This window comes from Heterocephalus glaber, unplaced genomic scaffold (assembly GCF_053883595.1).
Source record: "Heterocephalus glaber isolate CG9 unplaced genomic scaffold, H.glaber_assembly_v1.0 deba00001550, whole genome shotgun sequence".
NCBI lineage: Eukaryota > Metazoa > Chordata > Mammalia > Rodentia > Bathyergidae > Heterocephalus > Heterocephalus glaber.
The window spans coordinates 10034423-10055111 of record NW_028258343.1 but is presented as its reverse complement, the minus strand read 5'-3'; the positions used below and the strand labels follow the sequence as shown (position 1 = coordinate 10055111).

Genomic DNA, 20689 nt, shown 5'->3' with positions numbered 1-20689 from the left:
CCACTCCCGAGGGTGGGAAGAAAGAAACTTCCTAAATCAGTCATGTAGTACATTTAGAAGATGAGAGACAATATGAAAAAAATAGAAATAATCAGAAAAATGAAGTTAACCCAGGCAAAATGTTGGCTCTGCTGATGTCTACTTTACATATGCTCATTAAAGTTATAAAAGGAATCAAGAGTTCCTATCTAATCAATTCTGCATATGGGTGACTAAGGGATAAAAAGTGCAGACAGATTTTGGCAATGTGGTGTGACATCATTCATTGGAGTAATACTTCCTTAAAGATCTAAGAGTTATATACCAATTTTGAACTTTACACTTTTCCATTTTTGTTTTTTTTCAGGCATGAATATATGAAAAATTGGAGTAACCCCAAGGGTAATGCTGACCCTCACTCTGGGCACGTCCTTTGGGAGTGTTGGGGCAGTAGATGAGAAAGCTATGTGGGAAGCAACTCACATGTTCCCCAGGTTATCTGCAACTTCTCCAACCTCTCACAAACACTTTCTGCTCTTCTCTATGCTTTGAAAAGGGGGAAATCCCCAGGTTATATGTGGTACAATAAGATACACTCCCCCTCTTAGAATACTCCTCCATCTCTGAATATATTTATCCCATTTTTCTTGCTGTTTTCTGAAGCACTTCTAGAAGTTCTCTTTTGTAACTGTCTAAATGTGTTGTCAGGGCTCTCACATGTCCTGAATGGACTGAAAACATTTATGGAAATTTCCATCAAATAAAAACATTACAGTGTGTCCTCATCCACCTTTTTACCAGATCTGGCACTGTACAGTCTCTGGCTCCTCTCCAAAGATAAACATTATGAGTCAATTCAGGACACTGAGGTAATCATAACAATATGATTAAAGAAACACATGAAAGAGGACTTCCAGAACTGCTTCAGAAAGTGGCAAAATTTATAGGATAGTACGTTCAAAGTGAGGTGAAGTATATTGAGGGAGATTAATGCTGTTTCCTTTAGTGTAATGATTTTTTTCAAAGCTTAGACATTCACTATACTTTTGGGTTGTATCTCATACTCTCAGAAACACAGGAATAAATTTAAGGAAAAAAAGAAAGTGTCAATGTGAACAATTTAAAAATTCAAATAAAATGTATGATCCCAGGGTAATAACATTCTATGAAGGTACAAAGTCTTACAAGAAAAACAGCCATGAGCCCCTCATGATCGTGAAGCTAGGAGACAGAGGACATCTAAGCGTAAAATAATGGAAAACTCCAAGTCTCCTGGATCTGACTACAGAATGCAATTAACACAGTTTTACATTCAGGTCCGAAGATACAGCACATAAAGGACTGTGAGAAACAGGCTACCACACACCTCCGAATCTTGACCCAGTCATGCTGTAACACTGTCCCACCCAAAAGGCTGGGGCCTGGATGGAACTAAAGTGAGAGGAGGTCGCTGGTGGTACCAGCCGACTGTGCCTCGTGCGATGCATCTTTTGCAGCTGTGGACATCAGACTCCAGTTTTTTCAGCCTTTCCATGTGGACTTACACCAGTGACTCTCCAGGGAGCTTTGAGGCCTCGGCCAAGGGCTGCCTATTTGCTCCCTCTAATGCCCAGGCTTTCAGCTTTGTGCACTGAGCAGCGACTGGTTTCTCTGGATCTCCAGCGTGTACATGGCCACTGTGAGGCTCCCCTCCTCTGACCATATGAGTCGCTGTATAACTATGTGTCTCCTAGTGGTTCTGTTCCTCTGGAGAACCAAGACATACAGAAGCCTCACTTCCTGCCCTCCTCTACCGCCAATCTCTGATTCTCAGAGTGCAGGTCATATGCTGTGGCACTGGCCAGGGGAAGCTCTGTGTGCCCTTGCCTGAGGGTATTAGCACCAGGCTTTTGTTTCTATCAGAGTCAAATTTGTTGTTGTGTCTTTTTGGTTTCTGTTTAAAAGCTGAGCCTGGTGCATGTAATCCTAGCACTTGGGAGGCTGAGACAGGAGGATCGCTGAAACTTTGAGGCCAGCCTTCCCTACATAGTGAGTTCAATATCAGCCGAATTGCATTGTGAGACCCTGTCTCAAAAAACAACAAAATGAAAAGCTGAATTTGTATTTTTTCACTTTTAAGAAAAAAATTTACTACTTTATTTCTTCTATTTCTATGTATATATTTTAATATCTTTATTGAAAATTGATATCTTCATTCCCAATCTCCTATCAGAGTCTGTCAGGTCTTTGAAGAATGACATTCTCTTATCTATAGAAAATCACAGTAGTCCATTACTGTGTCATAGTGTGAAACTTCCTTAAACAAACAAACATAGAACAGCTTATAGAAAGGGCCACATCAAGACAGTGCAGGAGACTGGGGAAGGCATGAGCCATCAAACAAAGCATGCACTTTGTATATAAGTGCAACAGGTACATAATAAATGGAAACCAGTCTATAATATGAAAGAAGGGGTGTTTGCTTATTTTCTCCACTGGTCTTTACTTTCTTAAATATAATCCTTCATCCTATCCAAATTTTCTATGTGATTAAATATTTCTGGTATCTGTCTCAATTACAGGGATCCAGGACAGAAGCACGGAGGATGAACATTCCAGAGCCAGAGACAGACCTCTGTGTGTATTTATTAATTACCTTAATGTGTATATTAGTTACCATCAATGGGAACAATAACAGAATCTATTATTGGGCTATTGCTGGGATAAGAGAATAAAAGAAGTCACCCACCACACAGAGTCTAGCATAGTGCCTGGCAAATCAGTGTTCATCACAACGATCATCACTGCTATCCACTACAACTATTCAGTATTTTATATGGCTATTTCTGGAACAAAATAGAAAAGCAGTTTTGTGTGATTAATTTGACATACTAGGAAAATTAAACCCGAAGTTTTTATAACTCTCTGGAGATTAACTTTCAGATACAGAAATGAATAATTTGTATAAAACACAAACAAAACATATACAAGTGAAGAGATCTGGCTTTTATGGTATGGTAGACTTTTGCATATTTTGATGACAGCAGGAGCCAATTTCAAACTTTATTAAACTTAGAGTATAATGAACTGTCATAGGCTATATTAGAAAAAATGAGTTCAGTTTTAGGAAGTTTTTCTTATACATTTTAAATATAATTTAAAAATATGTTTCAACTCAAAAGCTTGTTATAGTTTGGATCTTAAACATACACAAAGGCTACATGGAAAGGCTTAATCTATAGAGTGATACTATTCGAAGGTTGTGGAGTCTTTAAGAGGTGGGGCTAGTGGAGGTCTTCCAGTCATTGGTTGGGTGGCTCCAAGGGGATTGTGGGATACCCTTCCCCCTCAAGCCCTTCCTCTTCCTTTCTTTTGCTTTCTGGTCATCAGGTGAGTAGTTTTGCTCTGTCTTGTGCTTCCCAGCATGATAAGCTGGCTCGCCACAGGTCTAAAAGCAATGGGTCAACAGATCTTGGATTGGAACCTCCAAAATTATGGGTTAAAATAATAATTTTCCCCTTGTAAGTTTATTACCTCAGATATTTTGTATTGTGCTGGAAAGCTGACTAAAACAGAAATTAACAAACACAGGAATTTATACCACAAATACTGTAACAGTTCAGATCTATATTTGGTCATTTTCTACAAACAAGTATACTTCAAAATGTTAGGCAGGAATTACTTAGAAAGTCAGAAATGCATTGGGAAGCCACCAAAGTATATTATAACTAATCTGTAAAGTTAAAATATGTAATAAAAATAAATTTTCCTGATTCTCTTTTCAAATCTCTTGCTCCACTCTATCATTAAAATACATATATAAAAGTGTATACTTAAATACTGAAAACATCTACTATTTTTACTTGAATATTATTATTTGTTGGCCAAATTAATACATTCTAATTTGCCTAAGGAAAATTGAATTTCATGACAAGCTAAATTTGTTTTTAACATTTTTCTTCTACTTACTAGTACAGTCATGCAAGACAATGTATGTTCAAATCTTTGTAAATAGGGAGGAATGGAGGGGTTGAAGGGAGGGCTGGGCAAGGGTGAAAAATAAGAACCAAGAGAGAATATGTAAAGGTGTAAATTTCCAATGATGAATGTCATTATATTGTATACCTAAAATGTACCAATGATTAGAATGAATAATCGATAATGTAAAACAGGAAGAAAAGGTCCAAAGGGGTAGGGGTAGTGGGAGAGGCAGGGGAAAGGAAAGAAGGGAAAGGAAAAAATGATGAGAAATGGAAAAAATGGAAATAAAGTCTTTGTAAATAGGGAAGGGTGGAGGGCGTGAAGGGAGGGCTAGGAATGGGGAAAAAATAAGAACCAAGATGCATTATATAAAGGTACAATTCCCAATGAGAAATGTAATTGTGTTGTGTACCTACAATGTACCAATAAAAGAATTTAATACAAAAAAAAAAGACAATGTATGTTCAAAGTCTTTTCATTTATCATTCATTTGTTCATTAATTTATTTGGGGATTAAATTTTAATTTCATAACAGTTCTTCATGTGGAAATACTGGCCTTTATAACTCTACCCCCAGAGTTTGCTGTTCCTTCTTAAACAGGAAATAAACTCTTAAGTGACACAACACAGCACGTAATGAAAGATTCATGTTAAACAAGTTTTATAAAAACAGGAGAATTTGCTTCATATAAATGGGAAAATTTCTAAATGTTTCAATATCTTAAAAAATATTTAACACTTAAACTGTTTTTAGTAGGCTTTCGTCCTAAAGGTCATTATTAAAAATACTGGCCACCATGGTGTTATATATTTTTTCATATTATTCATATATTTTTTTCATATTTTTTATATAACTGACCTGGGTGTAGACAAATCTCTTTTAATAATAGAGTTTATATTAAGGATGGTCTTTAAAAGTATCAAAACAACAAGAACATCACTATATGAACACAACTGAGCAAGAGACTTAATATTTTCTTTATCTAGTTAAAACCAAAATCCAGGGCTGGGGATTTAGCTCAGTGGTACCACTGCTGCCTGCCTTGCAAGTGCAAGGTCCTGAGTTCAATCTCTGTACCAAAAAACCCACCAAAATTCAGTTTGCATTTAAAATAATCATATGACCTGGAATTCTAGGTCAGTTTAATCAAGTAATTACAATTAGGTTACATGGATTTCTAGACATTGTACAGTACCTATACTAGTTTTGTACTGCTGCTTCTCCATGAGCTAAAATCAAGTTTGGCAGGGCTGTGTTCCTTTCTGGAGGTTCTACAATAATCCCATTTTCTTTTTCCAGCCTCTCCAGGGGGCCTGTATTTCCAAGATCATGATCCTCTTCCTCTATCTTCAAAGCCAGCAGCAGCTAGCATCCTCCCAATCTCTTTCTGAGCTCGACACTTCTGCCTTCCTCTTCCACTGTGAAAGACTCCTGTGATTGCATTGGGACTATCAGGACAACCTCCATAATTTAAGGTCAGCTGACTTCCAATAACCTAATATATTCACAGGCTTCATGGGCCAAGGTGGGGGCATCTTTTGGTGGGGGGCATTATTCTGTCTCAGATTTATATCTACACCTGTATTGTTCAGTTCAGGTCAATTTTACCAGAGTTCATTAAAGTCCTCTAATAACATTACCATTATTTGGAATAAAATGTAAGATTTTCTTAAAGGCTTAAAATTTGAATTAGATTATCACATCTGCTTTACAACAAAGACTCCTTTAAATTCATGCTTGTACAAATTGCACATTAACCAACTACTTTGACAATGTATTCTCAAGTTCATCATAACTCAATAATACACACGAACAAAAGCATTCAATTCTTATAAGACAATGTAACATATATAGCTTATTATATGTATTAAATGTTATGGGAACAGTTTTTGTTAATCTAAGTTTTTGTTAATTTCAAATTACAAGAAAATATTCATAAGAAAGTATTATTTCACTGACACTGAATTCACACACAAATTTTTCAGGAAGAACAATACCAGAAGAATAGTTTTTAGCACTGGCATGGATTTTGAAGATACCATGCCTTGTTTTAGGCCTGTCATAAAAGAAAGTGGGCACAAAGATCTCGACCCAGTCTGCCTGAGGTCACACTGCTCATGTGAGACACAGCTGTCACCTTAGTGTGCACTGCCACAGTTAAGACACTGCACTCCTTACACAAAATATAGGGTCAAATATGACCATCACTATATCACATTGTAAATCAATAGATTTACTAACTTAAACTTCAAAAGACTGCAGAAGCAGTAATTTATCATTCTGTCCTGTGACAATACATGTACTAAGCCAAGGAGCCAATCCTACTTATATGCTATGTAAATTATACAAAACTTATAAAGTGCCACATAAGAAGAAACGGGCAGAAAGGAGGAGCTAAACTGACAACAAAATAAAGAATGATGAGTCTAAACTAATACTGCAGATAAATTCCCCAAAGATGAAGAAAATTTAAAATATGACAAATGTCACTCTGATTTTTAAACTGATTTCCTCCAAATATTAAATATATATATATATATATATATGAGAGAGAGAGAGTTTCTCCCGTGTAATAAGATTGAATTCCATTTTTGAAAGTTATGGGAGAAGCCTGTTGAGTTGTCAATAAAGCTTTATTTTCTTGGTACCTTAAATGAGAATTAAAATCAACTTACTTGATGTAATAGGGCACTTTATTATGTGAGATGGATCTCTGCCATGGCAGCTGGACTGAAGCTGCAGAAACAAAGGGAGATTATTGGAAATACTGGTAACTCAAAAGCCTTACACCTTAATGCAAAACAACTGAACACATTTTATAGCAAATCCAATGAGAACTGTTCTGAGTTTTGAGCTGGACTCCAATAATTATGAAATGCATGAGACCAAACACCATGGCTTGAAATATTCATCTAAAGGTAGGAAAGAAACAACCCAGGTTCAGTTTCTTAGACAATTCTAACAAACTGAACTTGTTGATACATATACTTCTAAAAAACCAATTTATGAACACTACAATTTAAAACTTTGTGACATCTGGAAATGTACTTTGTATATATTTTATATCCAGATTAAAAAAATTAGATTTCTCAAGACTGGATTTTCCAGATCACTAATAATATTCTTTACTTGGCATCATGTTCACAAGGAAAAGCTATTGAGTACAGATGGCATTTATATGAATCCAGTTATGTGAAATTTAAAAAAGGAAAAATAAAAATAGGCAAAGGCAATTTAAGTTTAAAGAACTAAAGCAATCATCTGGGATGAAGAATTTCAGATACTTATTTTCATTTGAGATACACAAAAAGTAGTTTCCTACTTTGTGGCAGAAATTACTATGATTGAGACTTTCTTTTTAATTGAAGTATGTATTTTTTACAACTCTAGTCACTTCTTATTTTAAAAAATTATGTTGTTTCTTCATTAAGCCAATTATTTTAAGACTTATTTAAGAAAAGTTGCACATATGAATAAAGAGCTATGAGAGAATTTTGCTACAAATAAATAAATCAAATAAAATTGCAAATATCACTAGACCTTCATGTTATCAGTTGTCACTAATGACTTTTTTCTGAATTTCAGGTTATGTTGGTATCTTACAAATACATGGCATTCTAAACTTCACCAAGCATTTTCAGATTTATCTTTTGCTTCAAAAGCCAGCAGGACACACACATTCAAGTTCCATTTGACAGATAAGGAACTAAATACCCAGAGATCAAATAAGTTTCCAAAGAGCACAGCTAGTAAACAGACGTTGGAGTTCCAATGTGATCCCGGGTCTTCTGGATACTAGTTCAGCAAGTTGCCTGGTCAACAGCTCTCCCTGTCTTTCTGAAATGCAAGCACTCCTTTCTCCATCTGTGTCAATGAACGGTATGAAAAGGAGATGAAAATGCAGAACTGGGTATATTAAATTTCTCTTTACAGCCAACCTCATTTCAGTGCTGGCACCAGGTTAATAGGTCAGTTTTTATTTTGTGCCTAACTAAACAGGCTGCTTTCATAACCATGGCTACAGTCCAGGAAACATAATAAACCCAAAGGTTCTAAGCCGCAAGGGATAATAATTACTACATTTACTAATTGGGATTTTGTTTACACTTCTCCATTCATTTTAATAATTCTTTTGATTTGAACAACTTTAACCTACTTGGACTGCCAGTGCTAGACAATAAAAGGCCATGTGCTTCAGTTTCCCAAAGTAGGAGTGAATTTCACAATATTTCATGTCTTAAATAGCACAAGTTAGATTTCTACAATGAAAGAGTGATTGATAAGAGAAAAGGAGGCTTTTCATCAATATTAACCAAGGATCTTTAGAACTGTAAAGAGATTCTCAAATCTTCTGAAAGTTTCTCTTTACTTTGGTCTTAATATATAGCTTTACATTCTACAAAATTAAGAAATCTAGAGTACTTCATACCTAATGAGTATACTGAAAACCTTTGTACTTCGTCATCAAGTTTGATGGTATCCAAACTTGAAAAAGTATCCTGGAAGCTGGATGTGGTGACATATATCTGTAATCTCAACAATCTGGGAGGCTGAGACAGGATGATGGAAAGTTTGAGCCCAGCTTGAGCAATTTAGTGACTTAATGAGACCTTATCTCAAATTAAAAAATAAAAAGTGTTGGGGATGTAGCTCAATGCAGAAGTCTGAGGTTCAATCCCCAGTAACACAATCAATAGATCAATCAATCAACCAATGAACAAAATGTGCCCTGGTCCAGTAGAGAGTATTCAAGGAAGGATTACATGTCTCTTAAAGATAGACTACCTTAGGGCTGGGGATTTAGCTCAGTGGTTCCACTGCCTGCCCTGCAAGCACAGGACTCAAGTTCAATTCCCGGTACCAAAAAAAAAAAAAAAAAAATAGACTACCTTAGGCTTCAGGTTTGGGAAGCTGATTGGAAGTGTGTGTGCGTGTGCATGTGTGTGTGTGTGTGTGTGTGTACGATTGATTGATTAGGACCTATGAAATTATGAAAGGAAAGCCTGCTTTTAATTCAGGTAAAGCAGTTTATCAACAGTTACAAAAAGATTAAGAGAAAGTACAAATGGGCCGGGGATTTAGCTCAGTGGTTTCACCGCCTGCTGCGCAAGTGCAAGGACCCGAGTTCGATCCCCAATACCAAAAAAACAAAAACACAAAAACAAAACAAAAAAAAGAGAGAAAGTACAAATGCAATCAGTTTAGTTAGGAGATACGGTTTATGCTTCAGTTTTCTCTATGGTTGTAGATGCAAAGAAGTTGTCAAAATTGAGAAATACAGTTTGGCTTGTTTTCAACTTTACTTAAATTAAATAAATTACTTTTTTACATATATTTGACAAAGGAAATGAAAGGAAAATAATTAATATTTACTTAAAGCTTTTGTGCCAAGAACTGGGCTAGGACCTTTGTGTAAGTTGTTGATATGCTTTTCTTTTAATTTTCAAGGCAATCAGAGGAACTAGGTTTATGGTATTTTAAGACAAATTAACTTTCAGAAATTCACAGCTCTGGTAAAAGGCACAATGAATATTTAAACTCAATCTTGGTCACTCTAAATCCTATATTCTTTAGTGTCCTTGGCTGTGAATAATAAATAAAATAGGAGCTCAAATTATTTATTTAAGGTCTCATGAACTGTACATAAAATTTAAAATTCCAGTTGGAGAATATATGCTTTGACTAAGCATGCAATATGTGTCCAGAAGAAAAACTTAAGTATGATTGCAGTTCAGCCTAATAAGCTAAAATCTTCTCATTCAAACATTTGTGGAGAAGTTTTTAACTATAAAAGCTGCAGGTAAATTTTAAACTAATGAGCACTTTTTATGGAGAAAAAGTAATTTAGAATCTTAAAAATGAAAATGATATTTTGTATGAAAAAGTTAACCTTTGCATATGAAAAAACAATGAGGATATACCACAGTAGGTATAACAAATGGTCAAATGAAAAAACACATCTAAGGATAATTTCATTTTGGTTGCCTTTCATAGATGTATCAATTATCATCATACTATAACAAATAAGCAGTAAAAAATATTTTCATTAATGTTAATACCTCCTCTTATACACTTATCTACTATAGTACACATATCTTTGGCAAAGACTGGTTGAGTGAAAGTAAAAGAATATACTAATTCATTCAATCAGTGATAATTGGTCATGTTTGCTGGTACTTACTAGAGAGAAAATGCTGGGATGATGGTCCAAAATCTCTGTGAGCTTCTTGAAGCTGTTTAAGGCGATCATCCACAGAAACCTGCACACACACGCACAAGACAGATGAAATGATTTGATTTCAAGAAAATGACTTTAATATCTTTTATTTAGGCATTATAATAAGTGATGCTATTGCCTCAGACATTACTGCTTGGATAGACTTCTCGAGCACTAGTATCAAAGTCAAAGTATGAAATCAACTTCTAATACCACATAAGAATAAATAATGTCAGATACTCTCCTCAGAAGTTTATATGAATTAACTCTTTTAATACTCACAATAACTGTATTGGCTAAGCACTATTATTGTTATCATTTTACAGACAAAGGAACTGAGACACAAAGAGAGTCCCACAGCCATTAAACTAGTACACGGCAGCACTAGTATTCATACCCTGGCGGTCTGGTGACAGAATCTATTCCCTAGCCATTACGCTTCTTCCTGTAGGTCAGTATGCTGCTTCTAAAGCACCTTATAGCAAAAAGTACTACAGACAGCAAATGAAAAGAAGCCTCGACTATACCAGGGGGGAAAAATGATGGATGGGTAAATAGGTAGGCAGATAGCTAGGTGGATGGATGGATGGATGGACAGACAGACAGACAGACTCAAATGATAAGACAGAAAATAGAGATAAGACAAGTGAGGGTGAAATGTCATTTTATTCTGAATTTGCCTTTGATCATCTCTATTTATTAAGATATGTATGTCAATGTACACCAGTAGATTAATATCCTCAATATTTGTTTGCACACATCCTATAGTTAGTTCACATTATAAAAATGCAGACTTGTTAAACTGTGAAACTAAATGCAAATCAGTAATAATTGCCCATGGCCTACTGACATTTCCATTTATTCCCTTATGCAATGCTCCTCAGCTGTTCCATTTAGATCAACAAGCTTATTTTCAGCTGCCTTTCAATGAGACTTCTGTCAGCTCTCCTTTCTCCTGGTTAGTAACTGAAATTGCATTAGAATGTACTTACTCATTAAGACAAAAAAATCCAAATGCCATACTTCCTGTTTGTGAGTAAAGAAAATGCTCTTCCTGAAATTTAACCAAGTTGCCTGCTAGCACAGATTTTTGTTATCTAACCTAAAACTATCAAGGAGCTCTAGTGGCTACCAGGATCATAGGTAAGAATGACAGAGAGGATGCTCTCCCTTCAATCCGTGGAGATAGTGATTACAAACTTCTAATCTCTGAGTATAACAATAACAGAAACAGAATGGGAAGTAAATCTTTGGAGACAGTAATAAGAGAAACAGAATAAAGTAAATTAGGAAGAACCACAGGAATCCTACACTTGATCTTAGCCAAAAGGCCAAGAAGCGATCCCACAGGAATCCTCACAAGATAGTGAATTAGAGAAATGGAGCAGAAGAAAAAAACAGAATAAAGACCAAACATTTCTGGAAGCACAAATGAATTTAATAGATTTTGTTTTACTAATCTCAGATTATTAACATTCTTTGCAAAGATAGAAAAAGCTGTCGCATACTGTACAGTCATTTCTTACCTCCTTAATTTCACTAAGAAAAGATGAGCTCTTGGGTGTTTTGCTATCTGAATATATGAAATGTGCTACATTGAAATTGCATATTTATCTTATTAAATAGTGTATTTTAGAGCCAAACTACAGAGAAAATGGTACGACTCTTTTTCAATCTTCTACTCAAATTAATCTGTTAATTTTCAGGGGAAATGCAATTATCCTAGCTCCTAGGAATGGGCCACTGTCTAGGACAAAGCTCCAAAGATTGTGCCATAAACCCTTGTTTGGCACACACAGTGGCTGGCAAGTGCTCGTACCCAGGAATGCAGAAAGCCGCCTGTGTTTTAGCTCTATGAAACCTGGAATCAGCAAGTAAGACCTAGAGTAAGGCCTTACTCACTACTGCATGAGAGCAGCTCAGTTCTAAGCACTAAAGTATCAACGTGCTATCTGGAAAAACAAAGCAAGATACCTAAAGAGCAACCAGTGTGATGAGAACTTTCATCATTTTTAAAATAAACAAAATACATAATGCAGGTAAGAAAAATGACTCCTTTATGAGCCACTACAGAAAAAGTGTTTCTGTGACCTACTGTAGGTTCCAAGTACTGTGATTTATTTGATCTTCTACAATTTTCTACATATATTATATAAAAGGTAATCAAAAATTATATTAAAACCTATATTCATACATAAATGAGACTCTTGGGATCACAATACCAAAAGACAAATACCTGATGTCATCGCTTACTACACTCATTATCAAAAACAATCCATAAAAGAGAGAAAATGATGGTGGAATAGTGAGGTGGGGTTTACAGACTACTCAAGCTGTGGGCCTGCATTATGAAGGAGAAGAAGCTGATACCTGGAGAAGTTTCCATCGCATGTTAAGGTCATCCAGCTGTCGAGACATCTTTAGAGATGGATGCAGATCCAGAGGAGAGAGCTGGCTGGACAGATCATTCACTGCTTTAACTTTTAAGTTGATTGGTGCAATTTCTTCTCTAAATGCCTAGGAAAAAACCAACAAAACAATACATATGTCACTGGGGAAGAATGCAACAAAAACTAGTATTTCAAACTTTCTGACAAAGACCAGGGCAAGACCAGTTCAAAGGCCATCGACCAGCACTGCTCACATCACAACAGCTGACTTAGCCAGCTCTTCAGTACCTTGGATGACTAGCCAGAGTCCCCCTTCATAACTACAGCATCTGCATAGGTGTGCAAGGAGAAAAGTTATAAGGCAAAAATCACTTACATTGTTGTGTACTTCCTTCATATTTTACTATATGTAAATTAGTCTGGGAAAAGTGTGCTGTTATTGACCACTTTACTGATTGGTAGTCTTGATTCTCTTTAATTTTCTTTCATATTTTCTCCTTACTATTTTAATATAGTTACCTTCATACTTTTTTTTTTCACTTGATGCAACAACTTGATTTGAGTATTTTTCCATTTAAAATTAAGACAGAAGGCAGCCAGTGCAAACAATCCTCCTAACCACAAACCTATGGCTGTTCTCCACTGAAGAGGGGAGCGCTGTCCCTTTCAGCATCACGTATGATCACTATCAAGGATGAGGGGTAGTGCCGGAAGAACAGAGCTTAGAGAAAAAGAGGTAAGTGGGTCTTAAAACCAACAAATGCCAAGTGTGAGCAAAGTACAGAGAGCTATTAAGAGTGCGAAGTCAGGGATGTTATGTAAAGAGGGAGGACAGAATAAATACTTTAAATCAGTAACATTTCTATGAGAGCAAACAGAATGAGGGCAACAGTAATTCTCCTCCACTCTCCACATTACTCTACCTGCCTCTATCTTTATGTCCCCTGTTCTCAACAAGGCCTTTGTCGAGATGCTATGGACTTTTTAAAAGACTCAGCTTTGGTCTCCTTCCCCTCAGGAAGATTTCCTTGAGGCCTCTTCCTCTACAGCACTGGCTACAGGTCCCTTGCCTGTGCCCTTTGGATATTCTCTCTCCAACTCAGCCAATACACTCTGAACATACAAATCCCGGGTTAACATGGGGCCATTCTGGTTGTCTGGAGCCATACCAAACCACTTGTTAAATATTTTAACTATCAGAACTATCAGACCACTTAGTACTTGGTATTATGAGCATCCATATTCTAGTTGTCCCTAAGAAAGAGTGGAAGCTTGTTGAGAACAGACACTCTTCCGGATTCAGCACAAGGCTCGCTATATATATATATATATATATATATATATATATATATATACACACATCTCTATTGACAGAGGCCCATAAAAATATTTAAGACAAGATTAAGGCAATACAGAATGGTGAAAAGAGTTGGAATACTAAGACATAACAGCATATTTTTAATTAAGTCTGACACAAAATTTTAGTTAATCATATGCCAAATGTAACTTACAGATGGCAGGTATTATACACATCCTATTAGCACTAACCTCACATTTTATCATTCCTACATCCCCCTCTCCTTTAGAGACTAAGTACATATCATCTATGAGCCCCTTTCTTTTACCAGTCTAAGTTTAATAAAATAATATCTATCAGAGTGCTCTGGAAAATACAAAGACCTCGTAAAAGTGCAGCATTAAAGTTCTTTCTAATGCTTATAAAAAGAAGATTTCTTTAGGCACTTCCCCCTTTTCTTCTCTTTTCCAAATTTATCTAGGTAACATGGCAAGCATGGCAGAATAAGCCACCGAAACACATGCTACTATTGCATAAAGATTATCTTGAGCTGAAGACACTTAAAAAATTAAGCAGGCAGGCTGGGGATTTAGCTCAGTGGTTTCGCCGCCTGCTGCACAAGCCCAAGGACCCAAGTTCGATCCCCGGTGCCAAAAAAAAAAAAAAAATTAAGCAGGTACAAAAAGTGTACACCACCCTCCTAAGTTTCTCTCTGAAAGAGATAAAACCATTGAAAAAATGCCCTTCCTGCACCAGGAGGAAAATAGCCTTTTTATCATCAATGATGGAACAAAGTTCTATATAGGCTTTGTTAAAATAATTATCTTCTTTTAGTCTCTCCACATAATTGAGTTAATTTTCCAAACTGTCTTTCTTTGTCCTATGTAATATAAAATTATGTAAAAGATTTGGCTCTTTTTTGTGCCTTCATTTCTTTATAGGGATTCCCGTCTTAAATAAAAACTGATATGAATGAAATGTCTATGCAGTTCTCCTCTCTTTCTGTCTGAAGTCAGTTTAATTTTCAAGTCCAGATGATAAACCCTCTACGAAGGTAGAAGTAAAATTTTCCCTGTCTAACATATACATAAGCTAAAATCCATCATGGTTGATAAACCTCAAAGTAATGTTAAGGAATCAACTTTATTTTCAAAATATTTAAAGTATATCAGGCAATATGTTTTAGTGTTTCAAAATTCTTGAACATGCCTAAAAACCACAGGAAAAAGTCCAGGGTAGAGGTGACCAGAAATCATAGAACAGGTCTGGAGCCATAATCAGTGTGAGAAACAGAGACACTGGAGGTAGCAGTACATAAATGACATTCGGAACTACTATGAAAGTCAATATGCATAAAGTGGGAAATATTGCCAGAGCCCTGAAGATGCCAACATATCAAAAGCCAGGAGAAGGAAAGTTCAAAAAGGAATGTGAATGGCCGCTATATGGAAGGAGAAGGAACTGAAGTTCGTACTAGTTTTTTCTCCATTCCTGCTGGTGGTTGCTTTTTGGATAAGGGAATATGCACACACAACTGCATGCACGGATACAGTTAAAGAAGAAACACAGCTGTGCAGCAGAGGCCGCATGGGTATAAAGGATTAGCTATTAATATAGGAGCATAGGACAGAGGGAAGTGTGGTTTAGGGTGTGGAAAGAGAATCTTTCAGTCTAGTCTTGGAGTCTCTTCAGTCATGGTTTTAACCTTTTTATATTAATATTTTCTCTATGGTCACAGGCAGGACTTTAAATTCTTAAAGAACAATAAAGGAGCTTACATTTTTCCTCTGTAAAAATAATGTTTTTCTACTATAAGCCATAGGTGAAAGCATTAAAAGAGCTTTGACAAACAATGTCTTTGGGGCTTTGTTTCTATTTTTATGGTCAGGTGCTTTATGGCAATGAGGAATCTTTCCATCAAGAAAGTTTACTTTGGTTTTTTAAGAGCTTCCAAAGGTAGGGGCTTGAAATAAAATAAATTTTAAATAGTTTCAGAACCGCCATGTGTTCTCGTATACAGAACCAATTTATCATGTTTTGACTGCACTTTTCTTTCAGAGGGTGAGTGTCTATGTGGCCTTCCTTGCTATAAAAACAGAAACATCTGCTGGCATCAAAGGTGCTAACTACAGACTATTGGCAGATGTGAATTTCAAACCTGTCTCCTCCCAGAAGGAGAAGTGCAGTCTGGAAATAAGAATGATTATGGGTAATTTTAGGGAGCTGAAATTATGTGATTACTCCCAAAGATTTTATTTTCCAGTTGCTTTGACATATTTAATAATGTTTAGCAATAATTAGTACCTGATTTTATCTATCAATAGCTTCATTAGGATTTGGGGTATACTGTACAGCACCTGTAAAACAGCCTAGAATTTGAATGTATCTTATTTGGCTTAATGAGACCTGGGTTTCTATTTTCTCTTTTCTTAATAAGATGTTAAGATATTTTAATCCACAGTTTATCCTTTCAATTAAAATATTAATTTTATTTTTTCTAGATTTCCACTTAAGCAGAGATTTGAACAAAAGGATTTGGATGCAGAGATGAGTAATTCCTTTAATCAAATGAGATGAACAACTCTCAAATTTGGAGAGGCTTTAGTAATTCCAGATACAATTTTTCATTTTTTTCTCCAACACAAATCAACTTGTATTAAAATAATACTTTCCAATTCAAATAGATAAATTTTTGCATTTTTACTGTTCCCAAACCACCGGCTTTTTGTAAACCACTGACTTAAAGAATTTCTGCGTTTAGAACCATCTGTAAACTAAAAGAAGTGTTCAATTTCTACAGAAACTATGCTAATGGCTATGTTCTCAGTAGGTTATTTTAAACTCATAATCATCCAAGGGAAATGCTTGTTGGTATACTAAGGTTGTGAGAAAAGGCCTACTTAAATCATAAGGTAGCTGATACTTATACACATCTACACTACAAAGTAGCAAACATCAGTACTCTTTCAGTAATAAATTTTGTGAAGTTTAAAATTTGGTATTTAAACTTTGTAGAGTATTGAACTCAAATAATGGATAGAAGTTGTATTTAATTGCATTAGTACAAAAGATCTCTGCAGGAAAAGAGAAGAACATACATAAAAAATCATAAAAACTCTACATATTAACTTGCTGTGCAGTCTTGAGCAATTATCTTCAGTTTTATTATTTGTAAAACAGACATAATAGTAGTAATACCTATCTTTTTAGGTTAGTGTGAGGATTAAAAGAAATATGCATGCAAACTGGCTAAGAACAGTTCTTGGCACATAGTAAACAGACTTTAATAGCTATTATTATACCTATGTCTACACATACATATATTTGCTTATATAATTAGGCTAAGTATCTAGCTAATTTCTCAGATCTTTCTCCTCTTCTGTCGCATGAATAAAGAGGAAGAATATTGTCCAATGCCTATATGCAAACAATGTATACTTATGCAATAAAAATTCCAGGTGATAGTCATACTAATAACTTCTAATTTTTCATTGTCATATTCTTGAATTTGCTTCATGACTCCCTAATATACAGTTTAATATGCTGTTTCAAGCCCTTCCATTCTCTATGTATGTTCTTTGTGCCTCTTTTTTGTTTGACTTTCATAAAGATTTTTCTGGAAATGTTCTAGAATATGGGAACAAAAAAGATAGATATTCTTTATGGTATTAATGTACTCAGACATAAATTAAATTTATAGTGACCATTCCAGTAAAACAGTATGCTTCTGACTAAATCTCTTAAGTCCAACTGGCATGTAGATATAATCTGTAAAACCTAAACAGTGGAAAATGCTACAAACAAATATTTCAGTTTATTCAAAAGAGAAATTGGAAGCAAAAGAAAGAAAGGATTGAGGGTAAGTCTGTACAATAAAAGCGGTTTAAAAATATTTCTGTAAAAAATAGTTAAACAGTGTTCATTGTTTAGGCATGTGCAGTTGGGTAAGAAAAGTATCAAAAAAAGGTATTAAATTATCATAAAAGTCATCTAGGAGTTATTAAAGGAGGGGATTCTGGCTATGAAGGACTTACAGAAAACATCCACCCTGACTACTGACTTGGGTGGGGGATTTCAGGGGTGATGGCTCTAGACTAGTACTTATTAACAATTTATATATATGGCTCTCTTCATTTGTGTTTTATTTATGGGTACCAGGGATCGAACTTGGGACCTTACTCTTGTGAGGCAGGTGGCAGAACTACTGAGCTAAATCCCTGGCCCCATTTGTGTTATATTTAACAATAAAACATTCCTTTAAATTCCTTTGTCAAAGGCAACAATGCTGACTGTTACTTTTTTTTTGATATAGTATTTTTAATAGAAAGACAGGGCAATATGGCAGTTAATAGCAACCGATACTGTAAACTACAGTAGATACAAAGTTTTATATAAATGAATTGCCATTTTAAAAAGGCAACTGCTATAGCTAAGAAGGTACATATCTAGATATCTCCTAAAGCCTCAGGCGATCATAGGCAGACCAATTAAAGATGGTTAGATTATAGGGGCATTACCCCTGACTGCTCTTAGGAGGTGGGGTCTGGGCGGAAGAGGCGGGTACGTGGGGGCGTGGCCGGGAAGGGTTTATCTCTCTTTCCAGCTCCTCCCTTCACTCTCTCTGCTTCCTGTCTGGCAGGCCTTGAACAGCTCTCCTCTCCCAGGCCCCTTTGCCATGTGTCCTGCCTTACAGTGAGCAGACTGTAAACTAAAACGTGAGCCACAATTTCCCAGCATCAAGAAAGATGCCTAAGACACTGACCAGGGTCTTTTCGATGTGATCCTGCAGCGAGTCGATGAGCAAGTCCCCCACGGGCTTCCAGCCGTTGCGCACGGCCTCTGCCTCCTTCAGGTCAGCATCCAGATCATCCATGGCACCTTGCAGGTCCCGGAGTTTCTCCAATGCTTTGTCTACTTGCTTTTGCCAATTGCTAGTAACAGCATTGAGGCTTTCCCACTTCTCCTTGACTTCAGAAGACTGTTTGCGCATGGCCTTGGCAATCTTTTGGGCCCTCTCTTCAGGAGTCAATTCTGCAATTTAAAAAATGAATGAATGAATGAATGAATGAGAGGATGGATGGATGGGATTATGTGGATGTCTGATCAGTTGTACATTCTCTACAGGCAAGTGTAAAATCAGCTTAGAAGAACTGGTGCCAGAGAAACAATTACAGTGGTCAGAAGAAGGAAAATTCTCTCCACACTTCAACCACTAATTCACAGCTACATGTAAACATGCACTCAACAGGAGAAGAAAGTAGCTACTCTGATTAAAAAAAGACAAGGTGTCTCCCATGGATTCTGAATTTTAATATATGTGTAAACCTTGAAATGTAACAAGATAACTCAAGAACTGAATCCATTTTTTTTCACCGTAAATTCAGTTATATGAAATCCAAAGACAGGTTTCATTTCATTGTTTTCAAGAGAAATTGGAAGTATAATTAGCAGAGAGTAGCTGTAAGTTATGAAGAAAAGCTCTCAGAAAATAAGATTATTTTATTTCTAAAAAGAATTAATTAAAGACAAATCATGTGTCTTAGATACTTTATCATCCTTAAGTCTGCTTGGTGGTTCATTGCATTTTCTGCAGACCGGAAGTATAAAAAATGCACAGACATTTCAACAGGAAGACAGCAAATTATAGGGACCACTTTAAACATATACGGATCAAGAGAGCTTCAGAATGTCAAAATTAAACTGAGACTTCCAGAAAGAAAGGGTAGGCAAAATGCAAGGCCAGGCCATAGGACACAGGTGGAAAGAATGAAAATCCAAAAGATAAGCCAAAATATAGAGAGACATCAAAATCATGTCCAAGGCCAAGGGTCAGAAACATAGAGGTGGAGAGCTCAACTCCAAGGGGGTAAAGAATACACCAAAGCATCACTCTCAAAGTGGGTTGGAAAGCTGTCCACTACAGACATTCCTCATATAATGACTGAGTTCTGGTCCTGCAACTAGGTTGTTAATTGAGTTGGTCGGCAAATGAGGAAATGTTTATGGTATGTACATTATAAGATTCAGAACAAAGAAATGGTCAAAGGAAACTACAACTTGATGAGTTTGCTTTTATTTGCATAACTCTTATATGCAGTACTGTAATGTATAACATAAAACTATAGTACCATACAATCAGCAAAAATTACAGTACTGTATTAAATCAGGTGTACTATACAAAAAAAGACAGTGAGGCTCTATAAACAAAATTTATAGAACTGTACCAAAAAAAAAGATGCATCGTAAGTCCGAGGGGCAGGTCATAAGTCCAAACAATTGTTGAACAGGTAAGTTGTTCAATGAATACCTATATAGCTAAACACTCCTAGGCCCTTAGCACCCTCTACACCTCAAGATACGCTTTCCTGGGCTGGGGATTTAGCTCAGTGGTTCTGGCACCTGCCGCTCAAGCACAAGGTCCCGAGTTCGATCCCTGGTACCAAAAAAAACCCCCAAAAAAACAAGATACGCTTTACTATGTTTGATAGTATCCTGATTGTTTATTGGAAACAGAGGCAAGTCAGAAACACAATCAAGGTAAAGTGTAGATTAATTTAAAAATTAATTAATTTAAATGCATACAGATTCTTATTGACTTACGAAAGATTATGTCTCTTCAACCCATCCTCAACTGAAAATACGTCAAAAAGACATTTAAGACACGTACTGAGCATCGTAGCTTCACTTAGCCTACAGTGTGCTTGGAAGACTTACATTGGCCCTTGATCAGGCAAAATTATCTAAGATAAAACTTATTTTACAATGAAATGAATATCTCACATAATTTATTGAATACTATACTGAAAGTAAAAACCATAACAGTTGTATGAGTATGCCTCCCCACT

General features: G+C 36.0%; 1 protein-coding gene and 1 long non-coding RNA gene across 18 annotated transcripts in view; one reads left to right on the top strand and one right to left on the bottom strand.

The window, feature by feature from the left end:
* The window catches only part of Utrn (utrophin), a 527655-nt gene that overhangs the window by 79378 nt on the left and 427588 nt on the right, over nucleotides 1-20689 (bottom strand). For all 16 annotated transcript variants that reach the window (XM_087190253.1, XM_087190252.1, XM_087190262.1 and 13 more), the window contains 4 exons: nucleotides 18607-18875; nucleotides 12528-12674; nucleotides 10122-10200; nucleotides 6616-6676 (listed from right to left, as the gene is read on the bottom strand). In XM_087190253.1, the coding sequence (XP_087046379.1) occupies nucleotides 6616-6676; nucleotides 10122-10200; nucleotides 12528-12674; nucleotides 18607-18875 (556 nt within the window). The remainder of the gene's footprint in view (nucleotides 1-6615; nucleotides 6677-10121; nucleotides 10201-12527; nucleotides 12675-18606; nucleotides 18876-20689) is intronic.
* LOC110349480 (uncharacterized) lies at nucleotides 3212-18191 on the top strand. Of its 2 annotated transcripts, none has more exons than XR_002395461.2 (4): nucleotides 3212-3348; nucleotides 5240-5415; nucleotides 13137-13283; nucleotides 16346-18191. It is a non-coding gene; the product is annotated as an uncharacterized LOC110349480 (long non-coding RNA). The 2 variants fall into 2 exon arrangements; XR_002395463.2 differs by having other exon boundaries at nucleotides 13133-13283.